This window comes from Artibeus jamaicensis, unplaced genomic scaffold (assembly GCF_021234435.1).
Source record: "Artibeus jamaicensis isolate MK-2021 breed Jamaican fruit bat unplaced genomic scaffold, CSHL_Jam_final contig_76, whole genome shotgun sequence".
Classification (NCBI taxonomy): Eukaryota; Metazoa; Chordata; class Mammalia; order Chiroptera; family Phyllostomidae; genus Artibeus; species Artibeus jamaicensis.
In genome coordinates this window covers 27,738,201-27,764,029 of record NW_026521954.1, presented here as the reverse complement: position 1 = coordinate 27,764,029, position 25,829 = coordinate 27,738,201, and the positions used below count along the sequence as shown (strand labels likewise).

Sequence of the window (25,829 nt, the reverse complement as noted above, 5' to 3'; positions counted from 1 at the left end):
CATGGGCTGGGTGGTGGCTGGTTGAACGCCCGCTTCCGACAAGCCCCGCCCCACGAGTCCCCGCCCACCACCAGGGCCCGCCTCCGCTTTGCCCCGCCCCCGTCAGGCCCCGCCTCCTTCCTCACCTCCTCGACCTATCGCCGGTCACACGCACCCAGCCAAGTTCCTCCGCAGAGCTGCTCCCTCTGACCACGTCCCCGCCCCAGACCCCGCCTCTAGCACCCTCTGCTTTCCGGAAGCCTCTGAGCCCTGGTCGAACGCGCTTGCGCCTTATGACCACGCCTCGGACCCGCCCCCGCTAGGACCCGCCCTCGCCCGGCTGCAGGGTGGGAGCCGGAACGCTCAGTGCGCATGCTCCAAGCGCGGCGCCCCCGACTCGCCGCTCGGCTTTATTCGGGCATTTCCGCCTCTTTGTTTTAAACTCCGGACGGGTTTTTTTCTCCGGCTCTTGGGGGGGACCAGGAGGCAGTGGCGCCCCCTCCCATCCCTTCGCTGCCCCCGCGTGCGCCCCGCTCGTCCGCAGCCGAGACGGCAGGTCAGTGAGCCCGCGCCCCGCCCGGCCTGGCCCGCGTCGCCAGCTGCTCAGGCCGCGGCCTCGGCCCGAGAGGCTCCGAACCCTGACCCGTGCCCTACGCCCTCGTCGGCCCAGCCGGAGTAGCGCTACACCGATGCTCAGGACCCCGGGGGCCGGACTTCACGACTGGTCACCGGGGAGGGACCGGGAGGACTGGAGTCCGGGACGGGCCGCCGGGGAGGGCCGACCCCGGGACCCAGCAGGCAGGGACCACAGCAAGCGCCAGACTCTGAGACGGATCACTGAAGAGCGTGCAGCCGTGGGATGGGGCATTGAGGACGGTCCGAAACCAGTACGGGTCACCAAGGAGGGTTGGGACCCCAAGTCTGGTAGACCCTAAGACCCGTCACTGCGGAGGGTCGGACCCCAGGACCAGACAGGATCCGGGGAGGGCCGGGGCTCTGGGAGGGGTCAGCGGGAGGTCTGGACCCTGGGATAGGCCATGGAAAGGTCAGGACTCAGGACCCGCTGAGGAGAGCTGGGACTCTAGATCCAGAGAGGACAGGGGTCCTGGGAACAGTTCTCGGAGCCCTTCCTAGACCCGAAACAGCCCCTCCCCTGGACGCTGGGACCCTGGCACAGCCCAAGGGGTCAGGGCTTGTGCCATGTGACAGGTTCCAGCAATGAGCAGCGCCCCACACAGGTCCCTTAAGAGGGTAGGGATGCTGGGGCAGGACCCTGAAGAAGGCCAGGCTCACAGGGAGGCCAAGACCCTGGTCAGACCTGGACTTGGAGGCAGGTCACCAGGGAGGAAGGACCCCCAGCAAGTCATGGAGAAGCACCCAGGCCTCACAAGTAGACCCTAAGGAGTGCTGGGACTTAAGCCAGGCCCCCAGGAGTTGACAGCCTGGGACAGGATCTATGGGTGCCCCAAATCTCCCCAGTCCACTCAACTGGACCCCCACGCTATGAAGGCTCTGGGGGATCGCGGATCCTGGTCACTGGGGCATAAGGCCCCCAAGCACCCCTGAGGTCTGAGCCCCAGGGCCCTTTGGCAGATGCAGCCACCTGGGTGGGGCCAGGTTGGGGCCCATCTCCCTGCCTCTGGAGATTGAAGGGAGGCTCCTAGTCTACCCTGGCTCCCAGGCCAGCAAGCACAATGCCCACCCCCAAGACCCAGAAAACTGCCCCCCTGTTCTCCCAGTCCCTGCTCCCGGGCTGCAGGCTTTGCCATGGCCCTCTGGGCAGTGTCTGGCACCTTCATGGCTCCTGTCCCCAAACCAGCCATGTGCCCCAGAGAGTCCGGGTGCACCCTCCCTCCTGAGTCTGGAGCTGTTTTCAGTGCCAGGAGGGGTGGGTCCAAGCCAGGAGTGTCGGTTTCAGGGCATGTTTTGGGGGCAGTTGGCTCTGTGCAGAAAAGTCGGCTGACTCGAGCACCTTCTCCTCTCCAGGAATGGGACATAGCAGAGGACCTTGGGCTGGGGCCTTGGCTTCTCGGAAACCTTTAACTCAGACTTTTATCCAGAACTTGCCTGTGTTTAATTAGGAAGTGGGGATGAAAATGTAGGGTGTGGTGAGCACGCTCTTCGCCTGGGGAAGGGCTCCAGCGTGAGGTACTGCTAGGGGTTCGAGAGAAGGGGCAGCCTGTAGGCCAGGGCCTGGCCCAGCACTGTGTCCAGCCCCACAACCCTGCAGCTGGCATGGGGCCAGCAAGCAGCCTTCTGGCAGCAAGTATGTGGACAAACACAGGGGAGCAGAACTTTCAGAAAGATCAGTTGCTTTAGGCTTGCACACTTACCCAGCAGGTGGGCAGGAGGAGATATAAATCTCACTCTGGGCTGCTTGGACTCCCAGGAGAGACACTTGAACTTGTCAGTTCGGTATTTCATTTTGTGCCTCAGCGTCCGTTGGCTGCTCGGGAGAAAGCACTTTAGATTTTCAGTTTAACATTTCCTAGTTGCAAATCTTAACCAGTGGAGTCCCCGAGTAGTCCAGGTTAGAAACTTTTATTTGCCAAATGTAACCATTCATCTTACTCAATGCTTGCTTCCGTTTTTTTTTTTTTATAAACATACACTTTACTTTTTCTAAAACTTAATTTGATCTGTGAACTTTTGGGAAAGACTTGCAGAACTGGGTGTTGGGTTTGGTTAGGCTCTTTATTTTCCCACTTTTGGAATTTTAAAGGTGTGATTATGCTGGGTGGTTGTATTATTTATGTTTTGCTGTGAACAAATTATCCCAAAACTTAGCGCCTTAAAACAAATCCGTCATTATCTCCATTTCTGCGGGTCAGGAGTCTGGGCACCACTGAGCTGGGTCCCCTCGATGGGGCTCTCAGGCTGCGGCCGGGGTGCGGGTGGTGCCCCCCCGGGGTCCCCTTAGGGGAGGCGGCTCCTTTCCACGTGGAGCTCCCTGTCCTGCAGCTCAGAAGGAGCAAGTGAATGAGAAGGGGGCCAGTTTCCTGACCTTGACTTGCACTGACATTCATCCCTCCCGCCACATTCTGTTGGGAGAGTCACTGGGCTGGGCCCACTTTCAGGCGGGGAGCTCCACAGGGGTGTGTGCGTGCTGGGAGGGAGGGCTGGTCCCCTGGGCTGTTGTAGAGCCTGACACGTGCCCTGTGTCAGCTAATGCCTATACCTGCAAAGGACCCCAGAGGCCCATGAGCAGCCTTGCACACAGAGGAGGGTGTCACTTGAGTTGCGTGGGTTCCTCTGATATCACCATGAAGTTAAAACTGCTGGGAGGCTTAACGCTCACGCGCGAGGGATAGTCACTTGCAGACAGGACAGATGTTTAGGACCCCTCCCCACCCCCACCCAGTTGCAAAGCCTGAGCCCCGCCAGTTAAGTCGTGGGTGTGCGTGCTGGTGATGCTGAAGTCTGTCCTAGCAGTTTGGAGCACGGTGGTGGTGGTTGTTTCCAGAGCGTATTATACTCCTGCTGATGACTTTGCTCCAAAGATTGTAAGCTGGTCTTTGTAAGAAGTTTTCTAAGACGTGAGACCCTAAGGTGTTTGGGGCATTTGACCCTCGTAAGGAAGTGACGCTCCCAGAACTGGTGTCCAGGGGCTGCCACGCACAGAGCCGTGGGGTGCTGACGCCTCTGCCTGGTGTCCTGGGCTGCGGCTGGGGCTCAGGACTGTGAGGGCCCCGAGTGGGCACCACGTGGAGGCACCCCCTGCTGCCCGCTGCTCTCTGCAGCTGAGAGTGGGGGGAGTTAAAGGTTCAGGGGGTTTGATTTGGACCATAAAGTGAGGGGTTTTTTGGTCTATACTCTCTCTTTAATCTATTAAAGGGCAAGATTTATATTTATTTGGTTAATGGTCAGAATTGAATCTGAGTAAAAATGCAGTTTTCTTTTACTCTTGAAGTAGGTTGAGGTTTGGGAACAGTTCCTTTTTCCTGTGCAGTGGCTTTTTGAACAGTCTTCACCACGGCTCTTTCCCGACAGGTCGAGTCTCTCCCTCCAGCAATGACTCACACGAGGGACAAGGCGGCAAAGAACCCGCTGGACACTTAGCGCACGGCGAGAGGGTTGAGGTGCGCACACCAGCTCAGACGCGTTTTCGGAGTTGTCCGTTGAATGTGCAAAACTCTTGTTGATAAGAACTAAAACTCACTAGAAAATAGCATTCTTAAAAACCGTTAGGTCATTTGGTTTTTTTGAAGAAAACTTCTAATATATAGGTGAATTTAAAGAGTGGGGGTTAAGAGGTTTTCTTGCAAATACGTCAGTGTTCGTGGGACTTTGCTACATTAACAGCAGATTGCAGATGCTTGCCAGGAGGCCTGCCAACTGTGGGGGCTCACAGAAGACCCCGACCCCACTCCAGGGGCTCCCAGCGGCGGGGCCTGGCCGGTGTCGGGTGCTCAGCCCAGGGGGACGGAAAGCTGCTGCCGGCAGGTCAGCCCGGAGCCCTTGGAGCTGCCTGGCAGCTGCCGGGGAGGTGGCCCAGTCTCAGGTGGGCAGTGGGGGCACAGACGGGCTCGCCCTTCCGGTTCTTTCACGTCGAGTGCTGTCATTTTCTTCTCCCCCCATGCTCTCTGTGGGAAAAGCAGCGGAGGGAGCCGACAGCCTTGTGCAGGGAGCGCCTCCCCGTGCGCCCAGCGGTGGCCGGCCGGCCCTGTCTGCTTCACCTCTGTCTGAGTGCACGTTGGCTGTTGCTGAGTCAGGCGCTGGCCCCAGCTGACCTGTGGGTCCAGGAGTGGGTTGGGCTCCACTGGCAGCCGTCGCGCTCCCACCTGGGAGGTGGGCGCTTTTTCTTGTGGTGGCTGCTGTCCAGTCCACTTTCGGGTTTCCCGGGTGCGGCGCCATCACCATCCCCACACGCCGGCAGGCCCCGCCCCGTCCACCTCTGGGGGCCAGGCCCCCACTCCCGGCAGCACCGCCTGTGCAGACAGCTGTCTGGGGGGTTCCAGTTCTGCCCCGCCGTGTTGTCCCTGCACCCTCTGTGGCGCTGCGCTGTCTGGGGACGTGTGATGCTTGGGTGTCACTTGGGTCACCCCTGACGCCACCCTGTTGGCCACTGTCTGGGGTCCTGTGGGCTGGTGAGTCCACAGGAAGCCCGGCACCTGGGTCTGGCGGTTCACACCGTCCACGGACCATCTCCCTGTGTCTCCCAGGAAGTCAGTGGGGCGCCCCCCAGGTGGCTTTAGAGCATGAAGAAGACTTTGCAAACGGTTTAGTGGTGGGTAGAAAGTGCTTGAAGTTGTTCACAGAAACGTGATTTCTGCTGTCAGACGCAGTAACTGCCTTTCCCTCTGCAGAGATGGGTCCACTGGAGGCTGGTTTGCTCAGCCACAGTAACGAGGCGCTGCAGACGCCCGCGGTCGAGGTGCTGGTCGGTTGGCTGCTGCCTCTCTCTGGGGGCTCACAGGGAGCCCATTGTGCTCACCCCCTGAAACTAAGCCTAGGCACCCCCACAGGCCCCGTGTTTGGGCGAGTTCAGTCCATGCGGAGGGCTCCAGCCCCTGCCAACCGTTCACCAGCCTGTCTCTTGTTTCTGGGGCTGGCAGGGTCATCGCTGATGAGTTTTTCCAGAGTCAGTGGCCATTCTCTGTTTTACTGCCATTCTTCTAGAAACTGTTACATTAACTTTCTGTGGCCATATAACACACTGCCGCAGCCTGGTGGCTTCACAGGACACCCCTCACTGACCAGTCCTTGGGTCGGCACAGTGTGTGGCGCCCCCTGGCTCCGGGCTGTGGACGTGGTCGCCTCAGCCAGGCCTCAGGACTCAGCCGTCAGACCCGCCTCTGCATCGCAAGGCTGAGCAGTGCACTTGGATGAGGCCACCAGGGACTCGCCCTGTCCCAGGTCCCCTGATTTGGGACCGTGATTACTTCTTCAAAAGCCCCTTTGTCACAGTTGCTAGGTAATAAGGGTAGAGGCTTGAGTCTAGCAGGGCCCACATTCTCAGGCCACCTCCAAATCCTGCCCCTGGCCTGCCCCCCACCCCCATGCTTGTCCTTTCTTCCAAGGAGCCCCTGGGTCTCCTGGTCAGGGTGCTCCCTGAGGTGTAGCCCCCAGGCACCTGCAAACCCAGAGAGACCGGCACCTCCTGCCCCCCGCGCAGTGGGACAGGTGTGGGATGGCAGGTGCCGCCCTTCGGCTTCAGAGGGAGCCATGGGGTGGCGGGGAGTCCCAGGCCCCGCGCCACTCCAAGCTCGGGGTGACCTGCTGGCCCCCAGCATGGCCTTTGGACCCCAAGGTCCACCCTGAGCCGGCCTTTTCCGTGAAGGGGTGCGCGTCTGCGGCAGGGGCCCTGGCAGCAGGGCCCCGCGTCCGTGCGTCTGCAGAGGTGCACCCGAGAGCCGAGGGTCGCTGTGGTTACAGAGACGTGTTTGTGGTTCTGCTGCTCTCCGACCCGCCTCCCCTACTCCTGACATTGCCCGACGTGACTGTCTTCTACTCCACGTGCAAGAGGGTCCTGTCTGAGCCTGGGCCCTCCTCGCACCCCTCCAGCTCACCCCCCATCCCCGTCTTGAAGCTCCATCCGGGTGCCTAGAGTGGGGACTCCTCAGCCCAGGCAGAACAGAGAAGGGGCCGGGGGACCATGGGGCTCCCAGGGAGCAGCAGAAAGGCCACCTGGCCCTGGGGAGGCTGGGCCTCCATCCCTCTGGCTAAAGTGAGGTGAAGAGGGGCCCAGTGCTCCTGTCAGGAGACCCGGCCTCGACATGGGGGTTGGGGTTCAGCAAGCCCAGGGGGTCCACATGCAGCGCCAGGGGTCGGAGGGTGTGGGCGGCAGGGGGTTTGCAGGTGATTTCCCAGGCGGGGAGCGCCCCAGTGGTGCCGGGACTGTCGGTGGTGGCTACTCTGTGTCCTCAGAGGACATAGAGAAGGGACAGTTGTGCGGGCGAGGTCCGGGGGACCCAGGCGCAGTCTCCTGGGTCCTGTGAGCCCCCTGCCCAGGCTGCTGGCAGTGCAGGTGGAGGTCGGAGCCACGTGGGTCGCAGGGGGAAGCCCCTCGCAGAGTCTCCCTGTGCCGCCTTCCCACACGTGGGCCCGGCAGGCCGTTGCCAGCACTTGGGGAAAGTGTCAGTTGGCCTGGAGAGCTGTCACCAGCCTGGTGCCCAGGCACCAGCCAAGGGGCCGACATGCAGGCTTCTCCAAGGACAGGGAGGGTGGGACTGAGCGCCCACGGCGGCCGTGCCACAGCCGGGCCAGCACTCGAGGGCAGTCGCAGGTCTGAGGCAGGGCCGGACACTGCCAGCCAGTGCACGGTCTGCTGGAGTCTAAAATGTGCTGTTCCCTTTTTGTTTTATATTTAATTAGAAACTGGTTTTTAGTGTTGATAGAATTAAGTCTTTTATTTATTTACGTACGTAGTTACGTACAGCGAAGAGTTACCCTGGGCCGCTTGGCACGCGGTGCACAGGGGCACCTCTGCCCGGCTCTGCGGATGGTGCCAGACGAGCTGGGGTCCCCGGGTGCTCCTCATAACTCACCTCAGTGAGGACGGTGCCCCATCACACCTGTCCCCGGGGCCACCTCCACTCGGGAGGCTGCAGGGCTTCCTTTTTTAACATCGCACTTGGCTTGGCGAGGTCAGGAGGCTGACAGATGAGACCCGTGAGGAGGTGCCGAGGGACTTGGCCAGGGAGACGCGCCTTCTGGAGGTGGCTGAGTTCCCACGCACGCTCTCTGGGATGCCTCCCCACTGTGGGAGTGGGCTGTGGGCTCCCAGCGCCAGCTCCCTGTGTGAGCGCTGCTGCTTTTCTCTCTCTGTGCCTCTGCCTCGCCGAGGTCAGGGTGAGGGCCCCGGGCCCCAAACCCTCTAGAGGGTCAGAGCCGCGCCTTCACACTGGTCTTCATCCACCTGGATCCGACTCTTTGGGTGTAAAAATGGTACAGGTGTGAGTTTGGGAAATACTCCCCAACTTCACCACTAGGAACGGTTTCCACGGCAGTTTAATGTAAAACACTCTTTTCTGGGGAACACAGTTGCCACACCCTGAAGTTCACAGTTCTGTGGTGGTTGGTGTCCTTTGGCTGTGTCTGGTCATGTGACCACACCCCAGTCCTGACCCAGAGCCCTTGGTCCCCTCAGAGTCCCCATGTGCCCCTGTCCCCTGTGGCACTGAGGGAGGCCTGGCTGCGGCGTCCCCAGCCCCCTGGGCTGGCCCTGTGTCCGTGTGGTGCTCGCGTGACCGTGTCTCTTTGCTGCAGAGCTCTTTCAGGAGGGAGCGCCTCGTGCTGCTCTCGTTCCTAAGTGCTCTGAAGATCAAGAACAAGAATGAGTTTCACCAAGTGATTTTTATGTGTTTGGGGGAAGATCTTACCATTTTTCTCTTTTTCGGGCACAAGTTGCATTCATTTTTCCCACTAACCCCCTTGTACTCTGGGGGAAAGCCAGGGTGCCTAGTACGGCTGCTCCCGACCCTCCCCCGTTGGCCCCCTGAGCCACCTCTGGTTTCTGCCCCGTGGGGCCCGGTGTGCGGTTCCGGTGTCCTCGGAACACAAGGTGGGGATGCTGTCCCCCACCGCCCTGCCAGGGCTGTTGGTGAGCTGGCCGGTCCCGAATGTGCCACTTGATTGACGTGAAGCTGTTCATAGCATTCAACTCTTGCTCACACTTCACTGTCCCAGGGACATGCTGGCCAGTCCCCACAGCCACTGCTCCAACCAACAGCGTTTGTCGCCCTCTGGCCCTGCCCCACCCGCTGCGGTTGCCCTTCCTGCCGCCCCCTTCCCGGCGCGCGGGCACCAGGCTGGGCCCTTGCTCCCCAGTGGCAGCAGGTGGCCGTGGCCTCACTGGCCTCAGCACGTGGCCCCTCACCACAGCCCTTCGGTGAGGCCCGCTGGTTACCTCCCTCCCATCTGCCTTCTGCTATGAAAGGTCATCCAGCTTCAAAGACTGCTTAGGAACAGATGCGGTTGTGGGGACACCCAGGGCAGAAACGGCACGACTCGGACGCCGTGTGGACGCGGTCCAGGCGTTTGGCCCACTGCTCCCAGGGCGCCACCCTGCTGTCCTCCAGCCGCAGCGCGTCCGTGGTGCCAGGGCCGGGGCCGCATCGCGCAGTCCTTGCAGGGGCATTCCCAGTCCCACCTCGACCCGGTGCCTGTTGTCTGTCTCCCACCAGAGCGCTGTGTTCAGGGCCCTGTCCCTCCCGGGGCCCCAGCCTCCCACCCAGCCACCCGAGAGTCATTGCCCCACCCGAACTTTCACAGACCTTCATTCCACCTCCCCGGGTACCAAAGCCAGGATGGTGCCCCCCATCCCCTGCGGTCCTGTGATGCCCTCAGTCCCTATCAGTGCCACCAATGGCCATGGGGACCTGCCTGTGTCTACCTGGTCAATCCTAGTGCTTCCCTGGCATTGGTTCTTGTTTTTCTTCTGGTTTTAAGCAAATAAAGGAACAGGTGTGTTCGTGGGCAAGGCCCAGACCACCAGTGAGGCAGGGATACGGCCCGGACAGCACACCCGGCTGACGCCCCCTTGCCTTGTGTCTCCGCAGGCCTCAGGATGTAGCGGAGGGTTCCCGGCCCCACGTCCAGGTAAACGCAGCTTCCCCTTTGATTTCCTCTTCTCCCTGTGTGTGCAAGTGGGCTGCATTCGACACGCGTCACTCTCTGTGGGTATGTGGCCACTCCTCGGGGCCCCTGGGCAGGCGGGCTCAGGCACGCACGTCTGCCCAGCTCGCCTCTTGGTAAGCGCTTCGGGGAATCTGCCTGCTGTTGGCTCGCGGAGAGTCTGAAAACTGCAGCCGGAGCTTCACCACAGGGCTGGGTGCTGTGCACACAGGGACACAGAGCGAAAGGACGGTGTTTCTGTGCTAGAAAATGGGAAGAGAGCAGAGGGCCGGAGGACGGCGCAGAGGCGAAGACTCGGCGAGCGGACCGGCGCGGCTGCCCGAGAGCGACAGCGCCACAGCCGAAGCCTGAGCGCCGATGCGGAGGTGGAGGGAGGGGACCGACTGCGTCTAGAGGAGGTGAGGCCACGGGGCGGGGGATTATGGCCCTCGCTCCCTGCCCGGGCTCTTGCGTCCACCCTGCTCTGATCCCTGTCCAGGTGGGCAGGCCCTGCGGGCAGCAGGTGTCCAGTGTGCTGCTCGGGCCGGTCTTCTGGCCTGGTGGTGACGGGCCTTTCGATTCCAGAGTGCAAGCCTGCAGGTCCCAGTGCCGGCCAGGGACAGGGGGTCTCGTCTCCAAGTGGGGTGGTCAGCGGGCTCAGGCCTCCTCCCGCCCTCTGCCAGGGCCACCTCCGGGTGCCACCGCCCCCTGCCCCCGCTCTGTTTTCTTTCTCGTCGTGGCCCCAAGGTTGTGGATGGCCACCTCCCTCGCTCAGGGCTCCTCTCTGCCTCCTGAGGGAGAGGTGTGGCTGTACCCTCCGGTCCCCGCCCTGGTGTCACCGGGCCCTGCAGTGAGTGGTGTGAGTGGGGTTCCCCTGCCTGTGCCCCGCTCTCATTGGCTGGGTGCCGTGAGGCGGCGGGTCTTCTGCTCAACGGAGCCTTGCCACAGGGGGCGCCCACAGAGGCCTGCGCCGCCCGGCCAGCTGCCCGGCCAGCACCCCGGGCTCCTCGCAGCAGGCGTGGGGTGTGCGCACCGGGCTGCGGGGGGGCTGCCCTTGCAGGCAGAGCCTGGTGTTGGAGGTGGAGCGTGTGTGTGCACATCGGCATCTCCCACCCACCCACCTGGCACACGAGCACACGGACCACGGTCCCCAGAAGAGATGAGGGTGCTGCTCCCAGCGAAGAAGCCACGGTCTCTGCTCCCAGCAGAGGGGACGCAGACCCCAAGCCCCACTGAGGCCAGAGACCCGTCCTTGCTGATGTGACTGTGGAGTTTGCGTCTGGCTTTAGTGTCTTCAGGCGGCTCGGTTAGCTGGTGTTGGGAGACTGCTGTTGCTGAGTGTGCTGCTGTGTGGTCACAGTGCTCGCGTGTGGCCGAGCGCGGCCTCCTGTTCTCAGCAGCCGCGTGACAACACTGCCCGGCAGGGGGCGGAGACACGGTGCAGCTCTCGGGGGTGCCACACGCAGGGCCGGGGCGGCGTCCTGGGAACATGCGCCGGTCGGCACGCTCCTGCCCTCCGCCCTGCATCGCCTGGGCGCGTCCTTAGGGTTTTCGTCTTTGAGGTGGTTTCTCCTTCTCCCCAGCTCTCCCCGGTGCTGCTGGGCCCTTCTTCACTGAGCCCCTTCCCAGCAGGTCAGAGTTACTTGGCTGGGGCTCTCGCACGCGCTTGGGGAGGGTGATACAGGAACTCAGAGGCCTCAGAGCGGCCGTGGCTGCCGCCCCGGTGCTTCCTGGGGCGTTGGTGCAGTGGGGCCGGGCCCACAGGGAGAGCTGCCGAGAGCAGGCGCCCTGCTCCTGGAGAACTGGGATTGAGTGCGGGCCAGCGCGGGGTCTCTGCACGGCCTGCCATCTGTGGGAAGCTCAGCCCACCCAGCTGGCTCCAGGCGCTCGGTTCTGCAAGCTGAGGCTGGCAGCCTTGCTGATGGCTGAGCTCGCTGCAGCTCAGGAGTCTCCTGGTGCCAGTGTAGGTGACAGCCGCCTCCAGAGGGCCCCCTGCCACGTCCTCGCCCCCCCACCCCACACCAGGCCCTGCGCCGGCACAGCCGGGTCTCCCCTCTGACCTCATCTGAGCGGAGATGTCTGCTGTGCACGGTGAGCCGTTGGTGCTGTGGCTGCCGCGTGAGGCACACTGTCCTCCTGGCTGTCTGCCCGCACTTGCCATGTGGCCACCGCCCCGGCAACCTCACTGACCCTTCTGGCCTTCGACTCTGATGGCCCGCAGTGCCTTCTCTAGTCTCTCTGGGCAGAGTTCCGTGGGGTGTCCCTTGGCACACTGCTCCACGCGGACGTCAGCACCAGCTCCTCCTGGCTGCGCAGTGCTCTGCCCCAGAACCAGCACTCTCCTGGATCTCAGCCTCCCAGCCACGGTCCAGGGAGCGCAAACTCCCACCAAAGGCTCCAGGGAGGGCTCATGGCCCCACTATCTTGCCCGCAGCGCCACTGTCCCCACCTCTCCCTGTGACCCTCTTACCTCTCCCAACGAGGACCTCATGATGCCATGGGGCGCGCCCCAGTGAGCTGTCCTCACCTATGACCAGGGCCTCTCGCCATGTGAGGGGCCGTGTGGGTTGGGGGTGGGATGTGGACTGTCTGCCTGCTGGCTGGGGGCGTGGCGACAGGCAGCCGGACCCCCCAGCACACCGTGCTAGCCTCCTGTGGAAGTGACAGGGACGTCGGAGCCCTCAGTCCTGGGCCAAAGGCTGCTGAGGCACCGTGGGGTCAGGGTCCTGGGGCAGCTTGGGAGCTGGCAGCCGGGAGGAGGGCCTGGAGCCCCTGCTGGTTAGATGGGTGGGTTTCAGCTGCCCTCAGTGCGCCGGCCTGTGCTGGGCCATTTGGGACGGTCACAGTGACTGCGTTTTCAGCCTGTCTGGTTACTGCGGTTAATGTCCAGACACAGTCTTCCCCAGTGTCAGAGTCTGTCCTGCTGTGACCGCACATTGGCCACTCTGCTTCTCTAGATTGGGGGTGCGGGTCTGCCACCCTTACCAGTGTCTCTCAGGCCTCAGGGGCCTGAGCCCTGAAGCAGAAGGGGGGGCCTCAGCCCCCCTGTGGTCACTCGTCTCCTTGGTTGTGGGACCAGCCAGGGCCCCGCAGCCCCAGTGCAGCCCTGCCCTGGGGCCCACCTGCCTCCCCCCCCCCCATTCTGCTCAGCCCAGCTCAACGAGGGGAGGGGCCATCCCAGTCCCCCTGGAGAGTGGCTGGGTTGTCACTGTGCTTACGGCCCGGCCCGGCTGTGGCGCCAGGCTCCACCCTGCACGCAGGCCGGCCTCCTGGAGGGCGTCCCGCGGCTTCGTTTGCCCTGCAGCTGCGCCTCCAGTGCGAAACCCCAGGGCCTTCTGACGCTCACCCGCGTTGTCCTCTTGCAGAAGCCAAAGATGTTGACCAGAAAGATTAAACTCTGGGACATAAACGCCCACATCACCTGCCGCCTGTGCAGCGGGTACCTCATCGACGCGACCACGGTGACCGAGTGTCTGCACACGTGTACGTGACTGTGTCCTGGGACGCGGCCTTTTTCCCCCCCTTTTCCTCTGCGTATCCCTCGCACACCTCTCCCACCCCACCCACGCCTGTCCCGGCCTCGCCACGCCGTGGTGCGTGTCTGCATGCACTCCCTCGTTTCTGCTCGGCCCCCCGGCCCCCCCACTGTCAGCCTGCTCCCCGCTGATGCGTCTGCCTCCGTGTCGGCGTTCCCGCAGTCTGTTCGGCAGACGCCACGTGTGGGTGACGCCGCACGGCACTTGTCTCTCTGGCCCTTCCTTCACTGAGCGGCCTGTGCTGCGGGCCCATCTACGCCGCCGCAGGGGGGACCCGGCCCTTCCTGTCGCAGCCGAGCAGGACCCCACTGCCGTGGGCGGCCGGGACACAGCCCTCGGCGGCCGCGTGTGCTCTCCGGCCCCGGGGCTGTGTCTGTGGCTGTGAGAACGTTCCCAAACACGGCGTGGACAGTTGCCAGCAGTCTGTTCTTTGACGTTTGGGCCCTTTTCTTTCCCCCAACAGCTTCTGACTGAAGCACAAGGCGGGACACAGACGCCTGAGTAGAAAGAAGCACCTTGTTCTTGATTCCTGGCTGGTTTGGCTCATTGGGAACCCAAGGGTTCGCCAGCCAGCCCTGACTCAGTCCACCGAACCACACCAGGCAGGGCTGGAATACCCATAACTTTTTGATCCTGTGTTTTTCACTTCAGAAAGAAAATATTTTCCCATTTTCACAGAATTTCCATTTTAAAGTTAATTGTATTTTTAAGTAGTGGTGGGCATAGTTCATATTGTTTTCACTGAAATCATGGTGTGCAGAGAAACCCCCATCGTCTCTCAGGCTCCCAGAGCACTTCTGACCTTTCGCCTCGGATGGGAACGCGCTCAGTGGCTCCGCCTCAGGCTCCCGAGCCCCCGGCCGAGTGGGAGGCGGAGAGTGTGCGGCCGACGGCCCCACTGGGGACCGGGGCGCGTTGCCGTCGGGCACCAGGGGCGGCTGGCCCTGCCCGGCCGGCTCCCTGACCTGGGTGCGCCCCTGCCCGCAGTCTGCCGGAGCTGCCTCGTCAAGTACTTGGAGGAGAACAACACCTGCCCCACGTGCCGGATCGTCATCCACCAGAGCCACCCGCTGCAGTACATCGGGTGAGCTGCCGGCCGCCTCCAGCAGGGCCCCTGGGTGCGTCTGGGGCGGGACAGGGCTCATCCACTCGGCCCCGTCCGAGCCACCACGGGGGGGCGCCGCAGTCGTCGTGCGCGGACTTGAGAAACCAGCAGGCAGAGGGCACAGGGCGCCGGCGGGGCCCCGTCTGTGCTGCCGTCTGAAGCCCCGCGAGCAGCGGGAGCAAGACCACGTGCTGCCTTGGTCGGGCCGCTTTGCTAGCTGGGCTGGGGGAGGACCACGGTGAGCCAGCTGACCCCGCCGTTCTGTCCCTCGGCAGTCATGACAGGACCATGCAGGACATCGTTTACAAGCTGGTACCAGGCCTGCAGGAAGGTGAGTGTCGGTGGGGCGCGTGGGCACAGCGGGCGCAGGGGGGCCGAGAACTGTAGCTGCATTCGGGGTCGGGTCTCCCGGGGAGTCAGGGCTGTCACGCACCTGCAGGTGGCGGTGGCTGTGCTCTTCGAAGTGGTGCAGTGCTGGCCTTGTTGGGGGGAGGGGCGTGGTCAGCGCCCCGTTTCTTGGGGACGGTGGGGTGGGGAGCCGCATGCAGGGGGCACTTGGGTGCTCTCCCCAAGATGAGGTATGTGAGGAGTTCTGTTTTCCCGTTGTTAAATTTCAGGAGAGCATTGTAGTTTGTAGTTTAAAACTCAGCTGCTGCGCTACATCCGTAGAGATCATATCTGGCCTTTAATAAGTAACTTGGAAGGACACCGTTAAAGCCTTTCACCCTTCACAGAACCGACTCACAGAGGACCTCAAATTTCCTGAGTACACGTAGCTAGAAGCAGTCGTCGTTTGGTTAGTGTTTAGTTCTGGGAAAAAGCAAACAAGCATCAGGGTCAGACGCTGCCGCCTTCTGAAAGCCCTCGCGGGCTGCTTCAGACGCAGGCAGGCCCGTCGGCGGAGGTTACTTCCTCTTGGTGGCAGCTGCCGACTTCGTGGTCATCCTCTGCGTCCTTCACAGGACATTGGTGAGCAGAACGTCAGTGTAATTCATTGCCTACTTAGGGTTAAAAGTTATGTATTAATTTTTAATAGCGGAAATGAGGAAACAGAGGGAATTCTACCACAAGTTGGGCATGGAGGTGCCTGGAGACATCAAGGGGGAGACTGGTTCTGCAAAACAGCACTCGGACCCCCACCGGAATGGTAAGGCGCGGAGGGGGTGCCATCCCTGTCCCTGTCCGCGGCAGTCGGTGTCACAAACTGCAATGACTTGGGTGGGTGTCTGCATGGGAGGCAGGTGTCCTCACCGGGTCCGGGGTGGAGGGGGACACAGGCGGGCATGGGCGGTGGGCTCCAGAGACATCGCTCAGGGGTCTGTGTTTTGCTGTAGAACGGTGAAGTGACGTCTCGTCTTTGATGTGAAATTGATGGCATTTAAATCTGCATATGCTGTAACAAACCCCTGAAATCCTGGTGCCCTGATGCGTCCAGTGGGTCCCGTGGGTCCCTACGAACCTGGAGATGGCCCCGTGCACTCCTCACTGTCCGAGGAGAGAGGGTCCCTGGGCGGCGGCGGCTGGGAAGCTGTCCCTGCCCTGCCACCCACGGTGGGGGGGCTCTGTGTGCCGAGAAACGTTGGGGCGGCCGAGCCACCCGGGGAGCCTTTCCATCCGGTGGCTGCCGTCCACGCCCCGCGCCACGCAGCCACGCAGCACCGGTGCTTTGTCCCTCACCTCTGACATGTGCTTCACGGCGCCCATGCTTCCTGCGCTGCCTTCCATAGTGTTCCTAGTGCGTGCAGGCGGCGGTGACAGTGTGACGCTTCAGGTGGGACCGCACAGCGTTCTCTCTCTTTGCCGCAGGTGAAACCAAAGCGGATGAGAGTTCCAACAAGGAGATGGCCGAGGAGAAGCAGGAGGAGGACAACGACTACCACCGCAGCGACGAGCAGGTCGGTGGCCCGCTGCCTCTGCGCCCGCGCGCGGCCGGGGGCTCCCCGGGAGAGCAGAGCGACGCCGGGACCTGCCCGGGGTGTTTTCTCGTTTAAAAAAGAAAAGGGTAGAGACACAGAGCAGTGGCACACTGGCTCGGTTCTTTCATTTTTCTCTTTTAATTATCAAAGCAGCGTGCGCTCGTTGTAACACATCTTACCCAGAGAAGAAGTCGAGGCCCCGCTCCTGGGTGTCCCTGTGAATACCTTGGTGCAGGTGTTTGTGGTGCAAATAGTCGTAAAAGAGAATTTTAAATGTGACATTGAGGAATCTGTCCCTGTCATTTACTGCATTGCTAGATTAAAAAGGGAGCACTGAGCAACCCCAGAGATTCTGTAGAAGAATTTGATAAAATTCCGTGTCCATGTAACGTGGAAGCTGTAACAGCCACCACCCTGTGATGGAGCAGAGCCGTCCCCACAGACACCAGAGACAAGGGGGCGTCAGCAGCTGCTGCCGCCGGCGGGATGTGCCGCTCCGGCCCCCAGCCACCGAGGGGCAGAGCAGCGAAGGGCCCGGGCGGGGGTGGGAGGAGGGGCAGGGGAGAGAGATGGTGATGGAAAAAACGAATAAAGTGTGAAAAAGGAGCGAGATGCGTGTGAGACAGACACGCCACGTCCCAGGTCAGCCCGTCTGGCGCGCCGCCCGTGAGGAGTGGCGGCGGCTCTCGGGGCCATGAGGTCAGTGAGGTCGTCGGTCAGTGAGCCTTATTCACGCGGCCGACGAAAGCTGTAAAGTAGCCTCACGAGGGACGTGGAGCCTAAATGAAGACCCTCCGGCCTCACGGAGCGCACGAGGCAAGTCTGAGTAACCGATGGCCCCGGATTCTTCCCAAGTTAATCTCACTGGTTGCGGTCTCACCCACTCGTTATGGAATTGAACCCGCTGCTTCTGACGCTCCCCTGGGAGGGGGTAAGCTCCGCAACAGCTGTGAGAACCAGGGGCTGAGTCCTGTCAGAACATGCCTGTGACACGTGTATCTATGAACATGTTATATACTGCACGTGACTTTATGTGTAATAACGAAAATACACACATAAATATATTTGTTTAAGACGTCATTGAGAGAGCGTGGTTCCGGTGCAGGCACCGCGGAGATTCCTTCCCGGCGCGCACACTTCTCGGGGCGGAAGGTCGCTGTGAGCATTTCAGAGACACCAGCGTGTCTGTGGGGGGGACTCCAGAGGGGGAGTGCGGCTCCGCTCAGTGAAGAAGAGGGTCCCTCTCCATGGCCATGGGCTCTGCCCAGCCGCCGTGTTGACCCCACAGACGCTGCTGCCTCCCTGCTTCCCAGGTGCCCAGTGGGCGCCCGGCTGAGGGACAGGGCAGGGGGCCGGGAGGGCGGGGCCTCGGGGCAGGACAGGCGGCGCAGCTGCCCAGTGGGGCGGGCGTGCGCCTGCGCAAACCGGCACACGTGGTGAAGGGAAGCTGCTGGCGTGGCTCTGTGGTCCCCGTCCCCTCCCTCTCCGTCCCCAGTGTCCTCAGAGCTCCCCGGGGGGGGGCTTCGTCAGCCGCTCCTCCGCCTCCGCTGTGCAGCCTGCAGTAAAGGGCCGCGTGGTTTTCTGTTAACACCGTCCTCGTAATCATTCCTGGGGTGACCTGGATTCAATCGTGGCTTTAAACCACGTCTCTGGATTTGCTAGTGTTTAGGTAAGTGTGTGCCTGTTGGTTCAAACCCACTGGCCGTGCTTTTCTCGGGGGGCGGGTATGGGCGTGTCTGTGGTTAGGGGCCAAGCTCACGTGTCCCACAGCTGGCGGGTGTCCCATGTGGCCCGTTTTTTAATTCTCTGGGAGAACGTCTGTGAATCGAGAGTGTCGGTTTTGTTGACCTTTGTTCCTTTGCTAATCTTGTGACTTGATCATTCGTACAGTTTTCTCTACTACTCGTTCTAAATACCTTTAAGTTTTCATTGTGATTCGTCTTTTGAACCATGGGTTGTTTTTTAAAGTATGTATTAGAAATTCTACACATCAACCCTGATCAGGAAGCCAGTTACCAGGTCGCTGTGTCAAGCCTTCGGGTCAGCGGCCCCAGAGCCAGAGGCCCCTCTGGGTTTGCGGTTGTCGGTCTTCAGCCCAGAGGTGACGGCTCTTCACCGGGAGAGGATAGAGTTTGGTTTTGTTTTTAAAGATTTTATTTATTACTTATTTTTTAGAGAGATGGGAAGGGAAGAGAAAGAAAGGGAGAGGAAGATCAGTGTGAGAAAGAAACATCAATCGGTTGCCTCTCACACACACCCCGACCGGGGACGGGCCCACAACCCAGGCTTGTGCCGCGACCAGGAATCGAACTGGCGACCTTTTGGTTTGCGAGATGATCCCCAAGCCAGTGAGCCACGCTGGTCAAGGCAGGACAGTGTTTTTAACAGGCAGTGTGGGAACACCTGCAGGCAAAGATGAGTGTGTGTCCCTGTCTCACACCATATACAGGAGTTAACTCAGAACGTACGAGATGTGAGAGAAAGCCTGTGAGGCCCCGCGTCGGGCCTGGTGTTGTCAGACGCGGCGTGGAGAGCCCGGCCCACGGAAGGACAGTGGCGCCTGACCCCACCGTGAAGCGCTGCTGCTCTGCAAAGGGACCGTTAGGAAAACAAAAAAAGATAGGCCACCGACTTGGGGGGAGGCGTTGCAAGTCATGCTTCTGGCAGGTGGTCTGTACCTAGAATACGTAATTCGGACAATTCAGGAAGCAGGTGATGCGGTTGAGAAACGAGCAGGAGTCCGGCAGACAGGTCCCCAAAGACGTGAGTCCGGCCACACGGCCGGCGGCTCTGCTCCTCGGCGTGATGAGCGCGTCCGACCCGAGATGCACGTTCTCGGCGGCGGCACTCACAAAACCGGCCGGGGACGGCCCCCACGTCCCGGCCACAGGCCAGGGTGCAGAGACGGCCCCTGACGCGTCCACAGGCAGTCCCATCTGAGAGCCGGGGGTCAGGGCCCCCCTTGGTGCCTGGCCGGGGTCCCGTGGGGTCGCAGGTCTCCCTTGATTTTTTTGTGTTGGACTCTCTGCCCCTGAGTTTGAGGGTTTATGTCTCTCACTGCTTGGGGGTGGCCCTCTGGTGTTATTTCTTAACGTTTGCCTTTCCCGCACCCTCTCCTCTCCTCTGGAGCTTGCCCTCTGTGCCCGGCAGACCCTGCGGTCTTCGCGTCTCCCCTTCATTCCGTGTCCTCAGACTCTTCGTCCCTGTGACCGCCTGGCGCCAGCCCTTCGGAAGGCCGGCCCCTTCTGAGGTTCCCCCGTGGCTCAGCCGTCTGCCGAGCTTTCCGTTTAAGTGGATGCGTTTCACCTCTAGAAGTTACGCCGGGTAGTCTTTTATCTCCGTGGCGTGTCATGTCTTTGACCTGTTCTTCTGTGTCCCTAGTAATTCCAGATGTATACACACTATGGTTATCCATTCGGCGATTCTTCCCTCTGAACTTGGGGGTGTGACTGAGCCATTTTGGGGGCAACTGCTTGAGGGTTCAGTGCTTGTGTGGAGCGTCATGTCTCGGGTGGGCTGTGTCTCGGCGGCCCTGCACAGCCCAGTCGTCCCTCTGGAAGGCTCCCCAGGCCCCTAGAGTCACTCTCCCTGAGTCTGTCACCTGTGGTGCCTTGTCCTCCGCCGCACGCACGCACGCAGGCCCCTGCACTGTGGATGGTCCGAGAGGTGGTGAACCTCACACTGCCCACAGCACCCCTCCTCTTCCAATGCCGACGGGGCACCGGTCCCTGTGCGTCACCCCCATGCTGCAGGTGGGCGTCCTGGGGTGTGTGTGTGTGTGTGTGTGTGTGCGCGTGTGTTCACGCGAGCACTGTTGTCATGCCGCCTGGCGTCAGCCGTCTGCACCTACCGCCCAGAGCTCTGAGAGCGGGGCTCCCGCCTGCCTAACCGGGAAGCGCCTGCAGGGGACACATAGTTTCGGACTCGCTGTATTGTGCCGCCACGGAGACTGAGCCGACAGTGTTAGATTGTGTTTCACAGGACAGCAGTAAACCCACTGCAAGATAATGTGTGTGAAGTGGTTTTGGAAAACCCCTCTTCCACGGTGTCGGGGTCTGTTTGGTCCGTGGTTTCCAAGCTGGCCGAGTTCTCAGTGGAGAGGCGCCGAGGGGCCGAGGCCGCCCCCGCCCCTGCGGGAGGCCGGCCCAGCTGTGTCCTTGCCCCGCAGGTGAGCATCTGTCTGGAGTGCAACAGCAGCAAGCTGCGCGGCCTGAAGCGCAAGTGGATCCGCTGCTCCGCCCAGGCCACCGTGCTGCACCTGAAGAAGTTCATTGCCAAGAAGCTCAACCTCTCGTCCTTCAACGAGGTAATGGCTGTGCCGGCTGTGGCAGCGCCGCGGGCTGCCTGCGCCACTTTCTTTGCAGAGTGTAAATGGGGCGGAAAGATCTCGGTTCGTTTGGCCCGCCACCCAGCAGTGTACCAGGAGGCCGCGGTGAGGACAGTGGTCGGCCCAGGGTCCGTGATGTGGGGACCCGCCGCTGACAGGAGAGAGAGCAAAGGGGACCCAGGGCCATGGGGTTGTTGGAGTGTGTTTGGGTCTCGGCTGGGAGAGGAATTATTTAATGTCGGGGGGGGCCGGGGGTGACAGGGCAGACAGGTGGGATGACAAGACAGTTTCGGGTTGTGGCAGGTGATGAGAACGTGACAAAGCCTAGAAGCCCAGCATCGCTGGTGGGGGCGGGGGCAAGAGCCGGGCGGAGTCTGGGGGCATGGCAACCACTCGGCGGGCTCCGGGGGCCTCAAGCACGGGTGCGGGTGCGCGATCTGAACTACGGTCTCCGAGTGCTCCCCAGGCTGCGGGAAGAGTGGGTTGTTGGGGTGCAGAAAAGGAAGCAGGGGGCCCACCAGGGGTGTCTGCGGTGGGCGTGTCGGGGGAGGGCCTGGTGGGGGGGGCCGCTGCGCAGTGTGCAGTCCGGACACGCGTGTCAGGGTCAGCGGCAGCCCAAAGGCTGGTGTGCCCTCCTCTCCACCCAGACTGTCAGCGTGAACTTTTTGGGGAGAAGGCTCTTTCTGGATGTGATTAAGTTAAGGATCTTGAGGTGAAAGGACCCCGGGCTACCCGGTGGACCCCAAATGCAGCAGTAGGCGCCCTCCCTGGAGGGAGGCGGCGGACACGTGAGGCTCACAGAAGGGGCCCCGGAAGCTGGGAGAGGCGGAAGGCCCCCGCCTCGCTCGAGCCTGCAGGGTGGGCTCTGCCTGCCCTTGATTTTGGACTTGGGCCGCCCCGCATCTGAGAGCCGGTGCATCTCAGGTGTCATAAGCCACCGCGGTCACGTGCTCTGTCAGTTGCCTCAGGGAGCGCAGTAGGTGGTGGTGCCAGGAAGTGCATGCGGTGGTGCTCTGGACTTGGAGTCGTGGTGGAGGCCGGGGATTCTGTAAAGCCCCGTCTGAAGGCCGGCTCGCCGTGAGGGTGCCGGCCAGCACGCGGTCGGTCCACGACTCTGGGGCCAGCAGGGGCCTAGGAGGAGGTGCCGGCGCGGCAGAGAGAGCTGCCTGGGGCTGCGTGGTGTGGAGCAGGGTCGGGGGGGGGGGGGGAGCAGAGCTGTCGGGATGCCTGGAGGGAGGGACTGCGGAGCTTGGTGTCGCAGCCGGAGCAGAGGGGCCCGTGACTCGGGCCGCGGTGCGTCTGGACGGCGTCTCTGGTGTGTGGACGCAGAGCTGGGTCTTCGGCCGAGGAGATCGCCAAGCGCACAGTGTGGGGGTGCCTGAAAGTGCTGGGACACCCGGAACCCCGCTTTTCCAAGGTGCCTCTTGAGCACCTGAATGGCCTAGAACCGCTCAGGGCCAGCCGAGGTCCCCGAGACCCCGACATCTGGAGCAGCAGCTGCTCGGAGGTTCTGGTTCCGGCAGAGGCGGCCCAGCGCCCAGCACTGATGCTGCTGCAGCAGCCGGGTCCCCCTGGATCTGAGGGAACGCAAGCGAGGTCTTTTAACGAAGGACAGTGACAGAAACACCCCTCTAAATGGCTCCCAAGTAGCGTCCGAGGGCCTCGGAACAGATGGGGCTGGAGCAGCTCTCTGGGCGCCGGCCCTGTCTGTCCCCAGCCCACAGCCGTCGGGGGGTCTTTGGGTGCCCAGTAAGCCCCCAGCACGTTGCCCATCAACAAAAGGTGGCCGGCCCTGGCTGCTGAGGCCCCAGGGGCTGAGTCCCAGACTGCGAACAGAAAGGCCCCTGGTTCAGTTCCCGGTCAGGGTGCGTTCCCTGGGTTGCAGGCTGGGTTCCCTGCCCTCACCCCTGCCCCGCTGTCAGGGCTCAGACAAGGGGCAGCTGATTGATGTGCCTCTTCCTCTCTTTCTCCCCCTCCCTTACCCTCTCTCTAAAAAAATAAATAAAATAAAATCGTTCTGGCTGGTGTGGCTCAGTGGATTGAGTGCCAGTCTGCAAACCAGAAGCTCACCAGTTCAATTCCCAGTTGGGGCACATGCCCGGGTCACAGACCAGGTGCCTAGTAGGGGGCGCATGAGAGGCAGCGATCAAGGACGGAGGACATAGTCCTCGGGGCTGCAGGCGACAGGCGGCGGGGCCTCCCCTGGACCTTCCTTCTGTCGGGTGGGAGGCCTGCCGTGGGTTCCGGTCAGTTCTACCAGCCGCGGGCACTGGGGACGGCCACCCCGTGGTGGGCAGGCCCTCGGTGAGCTTTTGGAGCTGTGCCTTGCAGGTGATCACAACGAATTTTATCTGTAGTTTGCACAGCTTTAAAACAATAAAAAGTTGCTACATATGAAAGAGACAGAGGGAGTGTCCAAGCGCTTTGTACCAGGTGAGAGCAAGACCCTCCACCTCCACCGGCACCGAGGTTACAACTCGCCTTCCTGCTCCTGCAACTGCACACTCCGCTGCTCTGAGGCCCGGCCAAGCGCTCCCCAGGGCGGCCTGTGCCTGGGGACCGCCCAGCACCCGGACTCGGGGCCCTCCTGCAGGCCCTTGGCCTGAGGGACGTGGGAGCACCTTCCTAGGGCCCCCTGTCACGTGGGGGGATGTACAGCGAAGCAGCAGGAAGACCCCCTGTGGTCCAGGCAGGACGTCCGGAGCCCAGGGCCCGACGCAGCAGGTGCTGGCGGGACGAGGGGCAGCAGGACCACACCCTCACTGCTGGGGGTGGGGGACGTGGTGCGGTGACTTGGGAGGCGGTGTGGGCGTTCCTCCCAAGACTGACCGCACCCTCAGCACCCCGCCCAGCAGTCGGGATCCCTGGTCATTTATGCAAAGGGGCTGAAAACTCACCCCCACGCAGGGCCCTGTGCATGGAGGTGCACAGCAGCTTCGGCGACAGTCGCCAGCACTCGCGGGAACAGCGCGGATGTCCTTCAGCGGCCCATCCAGACAGTGGGGTGCTGCTTAACACGGAAAGGAACGATGGGGAGGGGCTGTGGGTGCGCGCGGCCCAGTGCCGGCCAGGCTGGGAGACCCTGTGCTGTGACTGCGGCTGCGGGCTCTGGAAAAGGCAAAGCCGCAGAGACAGTGGGAAGATCAGTGGTCGCCTGAGGTTGGGGAAGGGGGGCGGACAGGCGGGGCCCAGGGGGTCTCCGGGCAGTGGGACTGCGCTGTGGTGGGCGCTGGTCACCCTTCAGACCTGCAGGGTGTCCCCAGTGTGCAGGCTCCGTGACTCTCGACACGTGTCCCCTCCGGGGGGCAGGGCAGGGGTGCTGGCAGTGGGTGAACCTGGGCGCAGGGGGCATAGGGGCATCTCGGTGCTGCTCCAAACCTAAAACTGGCCTAAAAATAACCTTTTTTTAAAAAAGGAGGAAAAAGCCTACGGAGTCTGTTCCTTTTTCCACTGCGGGGAGAGGGACCAGCTGCCCAGTGGGGGCCAAGGGGGGGCCGGGTCCAGCAGCCTGGGGACTCATGGTGGGTGCGGCCTCGGCCTGGAGCCCTGGGCCCCCTGCGGCGGAGTGGGCTTCCTCCTGCTCCGTTCCCAAGGGCGCGGTCAGGCCCAGCCAAGCGCCTCGTTGGTGTAGACAGGCCACAGGTGTGGAGAGCTGCCCTGCAGGCCCACTGACCGGAGCTTCTTCTCCCCCCAGCTGGACATTTTATGCAATGAGGAAATCCTGGGCAAGGACCACACACTCAAGTTTGTGGTCGTCACAAGATGGAGATTCAAGGTGAGGCGTGGCACTCGGTGCCCAGCGGTCAGTTTCATTCCGGAGCACAGGTGGCGGCCCTACTGCACGTCTCCGTCCGAGAGCCCAGATGGGGTTTGGTCGCAGGGTGGTTGTGACACGCGGTCGGTTTTAACTCGGCCCCTGGGCTGCCTCCCACTCACTGGCCACGCAGCCCTGCCCGCCCGGTGGGGGTGTGACCCCAAGCTGTGGGGGGCACGTCTCCTGCCCCAAGTGGCTCTTTGCTCTTTGTGGGCATGGGGGCAGATGGTGGTGCCCTGTCTTGGGAGGGTGCACCCCCGAGACCGGCCCTGTCGCCCTCTGTCCCTGACGTGGCGCCCAGCGCGGTGCAGTCCTCACGCCAGCCTGTCTTGCAGAAGGCGCCGCTCCTGCTGCACTACAGACCCAAGATGGACCTGCTGTGACGCACGGCGCGTGCAGGACCACGTGCCCGCGGAGGGGCCTCGGTCCTGGGGACCGGACTTCTGAACAGAGTATTTATCACTTTTGTACGAGAGAGTTCGCACTCAACAAGACACTACCAGCAGCACGGTGACAAGGTGGCGACACCTCACAGGCTCCCGCCCCTGACCCGGCCCGCGGTCCCTCGGCGCCTGGGACCGGCCGTGGCCGCAGCGGCCTCTCCCGCCGCCGTGCGGCCCCGCCTGCTTCCAGGTCTCAGAACCACAGCGTTTCGGTTTAGTTGATGAATTAGGTTTCAGGATGAGCCTCAAAAATACTTGTACGTGTGTCGAATCTTCCCTAAGTTATTGAAAAAGTATCTTTTCATGGTGAATGACGATATTTATGTTGCCTTTAGCTTCCCGAAGGCTAGAAGACCTATAAAAAAATTAATTTAAAAGCATACCAAAAGAGGTTGCTGTTCATATTCCACATCCACCATGGCCTTCAGTGTCCCTGCTGTGAGACCCCACGAAGCCACGGATCTCTCTGACCCCCTCGTGCTCCCGGCACCGGCGGCCCCAGCGCAGCTGGGACCTGGCCCTGGTTTGCAGAGCCTCTTGTTAGAAATCCCTTCTGTTATCAGACAGGGCTCCAGCCGCCGGGCCCCCTGCCCACCCTGCCCCATCTTCCTTTTGCTGGAGAGGGAGTGGCAGCCTTTTGGGGGGTGGGGGGCTTTCCCAGCAGAGGAGGGGCTTGTGCCTGTGGGGACTCGGCAGACCCAGGTTCCCCACCATACCTGCCCTCCCTTTAAGGGGCTGCGGCCTGGCCCTCCTCTCGCGCCCTCTGTGGGGGGAGGTTCTCACTGAGCCCCACGGGCAGGGCAGCAAGGTGGCGGCTTTAGTTGCTAAGGACCTGCAACCAGCCGCAGGTGACTCACAGTGTCTAACCCCTTTCTCCTCCCGAATGTTAATATTTTTGTGGAATTAGAGAATAAACTTTTTGCCAGCACATAAACGTGTCCCTTTAAAGTGGTACCTTGGAGCGTGTGATGTGAGATCAAGTAGAAAGACCGTTCTCAGTGGTGACAGTGTTGTCCTGGAGCTTGGCTGCCACTGACTGTGTCCCGCTGGCTCCTTGGTGATCTTGCACTCCGGCTCCGTCACCTGCCCGGCCCAAGGGCCAGGTTTCCATGAAGTGTTTCACTTCAGCGACCAGACTGGGTCTCCAATGTGCT

At 61.9% G+C, this 25,829-nt stretch overlaps 1 protein-coding gene across 2 annotated transcripts; it reads left to right on the top strand.

Moving 5' to 3' along the window:
- Positions 1–333: 333 nt before the first annotated feature.
- PCGF3 (polycomb group ring finger 3) lies at positions 334–25,609 on the top strand. 2 transcript variants are annotated; one of them, XM_037126872.2, is made up of 11 exons: positions 334–535; positions 9,480–9,519; positions 9,802–9,953; positions 12,900–13,017; positions 14,058–14,154; positions 14,451–14,506; positions 15,212–15,322; positions 15,982–16,070; positions 20,260–20,397; positions 24,113–24,193; positions 24,568–25,609. In XM_037126872.2, exons 4-11 carry the CDS (start codon positions 12,909–12,911, stop codon positions 24,613–24,615), a joined length of 729 nt encoding a protein of 242 aa, XP_036982767.1. In that variant the 5' UTR covers positions 334–535; positions 9,480–9,519; positions 9,802–9,953; positions 12,900–12,908; the 3' UTR covers positions 24,616–25,609. The 2 variants fall into 2 exon arrangements, with proteins under 2 accessions (XP_036982767.1, XP_036982766.1); XM_037126871.2 differs by lacking the exons at positions 334–535; positions 9,480–9,519; positions 20,260–20,397 and having other exon boundaries at positions 9,870–9,953.
- The last annotated feature ends 220 nt before the right edge of the window (positions 25,610–25,829 follow it).